Here is a 2,710-nt window from a genome sequence, read left to right as displayed (position 1 = left end):
CCGTACTTCGCCTATTCCACTGTCTGTTGGAAACTTCATCATCATATGGTACGTGCTAGGAATAGCCCGAAGGGCATTAAGGCCAAAGGCATGTCTACTACCAGGATATCTAGCATGACTTGAGAAGTTCGAGAGCCTTTCCCTACAGTCAACAGAAGTTGAATGATCCCTTTCGAATATACGACCTCCCCCATCAAATCCCACCAAAGGGACCCTCGCTGGCCTTAGTTGTGTCATTTCGTACCCCATGCATAAGAAGGCTTGCCGATATAAGATTTCAGAGGAACTTCTTGGATCCACGAGGATCCGTCGAAGCTCTCATTTCCCGAGCTCGGCTGTTATCACCAGCGGATCATTTCGATTCGGGTACCCCGGGAGGTTAATATCTGAAAAAGAGATTGGTTCAACATACCTCGACCTTTTTAGCCCAATGGCTCGACCACCGGTGCCTCATTCTCCTTTCATGACTAGAACCTCCCCTGCAACGAGTGTATGGAATACTAGAGGGTAGGGATGATCATTTTCTCCCCGCTGCGATCTCTCTCTTCGAGGCGAACGTCGAGCATGATCTCGATCGTCTGTTCGGTCCCTCTTGGGGGGACTCCTTGACTGTGACCACCGGTCCTTCCTTCTTCAAGAATCGCCTTCCTTGGCCACATATCTCCTTAAAAAACCTCGGTTGATGAGCTCCTGGATCTCCTCTTTTAACTGGTGACATTCCTCCATATCGTGGCCATGATCCCGATGGAAACGGTAGTATTTATTTTGGTTCCTTTTATCAGACGGTGCCTTCATCGGTTGAGGCTTCTTCAGATAGTCCTTACCCTCGATGGTGGCCAGGATCTCCGCTCTTGGGGCATTCAGAGGGGTAAAACCACCCGAGTCCCACCGAGGATGATGTTTTTCCTTCCAGTCATCATTCTTCCTTTCCTCGGGGTGCTTCTTTTTGTCTTTCTTCTCTGCGTGCTCTGCTCTCTTGGCTTGCATGACTTTTTCAGCATTTATGTACTTTGTAGCGTGACCCGAGATGTCCGTGAACATAATCGGGGGCGTTTTGGCTAATGACTGGGTAAAAGGGCCAGGCCTTAGGGCATTCTGAAATGCCACCATAGCCACACTGTGATCAAAGTTCCCAATGCTCAAGGCCTCCATATTGAAACGTGAAACGAAGTCTTTCAAAGGTTCTCCTTGGTTCTGCTTCATACTTACGAGGGCCATGGTGGACCTTCGATGCCTCCGAAGAGGTGCAAAATGTGCCAGAAAGCTGCCTCAGAGCTATGAGAAACTCGCGATAGAATGGTGGGCCAGGTTGGAATACCAAGCCCATGCGTGCCCTTCCAAGGTTGCCAAGAAGACCCTACACCACATCGCATCTGAGGCATCCTGCACCATCATATGAGAGGTAAAAAGATTGAGGTGGTCTATTGGGTCAGAGGTCCCTACATAAGGTTTGATGGTCGGAATGCGAAGACGCTTCGGTGGTACCGCCGCTATGATCTCCGGGCTGAGGGGCTGATTCACCCTTGTCCCCTGTAATACCCATGATGAGTTATGATAAATTTTATCAATTAAGGGAATATTGGTATATGAAAAATTCCATAATTTCCCTTGAATTAAAGAGAAGGCCCATATTATGTAGGATGCCTTAGGAGGGGCAAAACGGTAATTTGGAGTCCCATCCCATAAAAGATAAATTATTTTTGGAGAAATTATTTATATTGGAGAATTGATTTTTGGAGAATTTAATTCTTGATTAAGTGTATGGATAATTAGAAAATTAAAATGGAAGCCAAGTATGGTTAGATTTGTGACACTTGGCAAAATCTCATGGATTGGGATTTAATTAAATTTGGGAATAAGAAATACTTTTATTAAGTGTAATTGGTGACACTTGGCATGATCTTGTGAAGCAAGAGTGGGATTTAAAGAAATTCAAAAAGAAAAAGGAAATTAGTCTCTCGAGCATTAAATGAGAGCCATTATGGAGAGAAATAAAAGAAATTCCATATTAAATGGAAATTAGTCATGCATTTATGTGGGAAAATGGTGGATTTAATTAAATGCCAAAGTAAAATGAATTATGTCTTTCAAGAGCAATTTAAATTAAATCAAAAAGAAAAGATAATAGTCTCCATTTAAATTAAAATGATAATAGTCTCCATTAAATCAAAATGAAAAGTTATGGATTTAAATTAAATGGAAAATGGAGAAATTAGTTGATCTTGAAATTAGTCATTATTTATTATTTTTGAAAATGGGAGAATTATGGGAATTAGAGATTGATCCAATGGTTGAGGATTTAATCTCCAAAGAAAATCAAAGGTTGAGATTTAAAGAGACTAAGTCTCTTGGATTGTGTTTCTTTAGAGACTAGAGATGAGTTCTCTTAAAATCAATGGCTAAGATTGAGGATTAGGAGAAGCACAAGGATTGTGCTTGTGTTGGAGAGTTGAGATTGAGTCTCTTAAATTAAAGAAAAACCAATGGCTAAGATGTAATCTTGAATTTTAACATGGATTGAGTAGAAAAGCTCTATAAATAGGGAGTTGAGAATTTAGTTCAAGGTTTTCCCACTTGTGAAGAGAAAGAAAGCAAGAAGAGCTAAGGTTAGGAGAAGGAAGAAGAAAGGCAAGCAAGAGGTAAGCCTTAGTTTAAATCTCTTCAAGTGTGTAGGGAAGTTTTCATTTTCCATTCTTTCTTTAGTCTTAAA

The 2,710-nt window shown here is 41.4% G+C and overlaps 1 protein-coding gene across 1 annotated transcript; it reads right to left on the bottom strand.

Annotated features, from left to right (window-relative positions):
• Nucleotides 1–633: 633 nt before the first annotated feature.
• LOC127788122 (uncharacterized) lies at nucleotides 634–1,218 on the bottom strand. The gene has a single exon (XM_052316233.1). The coding sequence runs from the start codon at nucleotides 1,216–1,218 to the stop codon at nucleotides 634–636; it is 585 nt and encodes a 194-aa protein (XP_052172193.1).
• Between the last annotated feature and the right edge of the window lie 1,492 nt (nucleotides 1,219–2,710).

Source organism: Diospyros lotus, chromosome 13, assembly GCF_014633365.1.
Source record: "Diospyros lotus cultivar Yz01 chromosome 13, ASM1463336v1, whole genome shotgun sequence".
NCBI lineage: Eukaryota > Viridiplantae > Streptophyta > Magnoliopsida > Ericales > Ebenaceae > Diospyros > Diospyros lotus.
Note: the sequence above shows the minus strand (reverse complement) of the source record. Positions and strands in the feature narration are given on the sequence as shown.

Coding starts and splice junctions, on each gene's coding strand:
- LOC127788122 (XM_052316233.1), bottom strand. CDS start 1,218: ATGGCCCTCGTAAGTATGAAGCAGAACCAAGGAGAACCTTTGAAAGAC.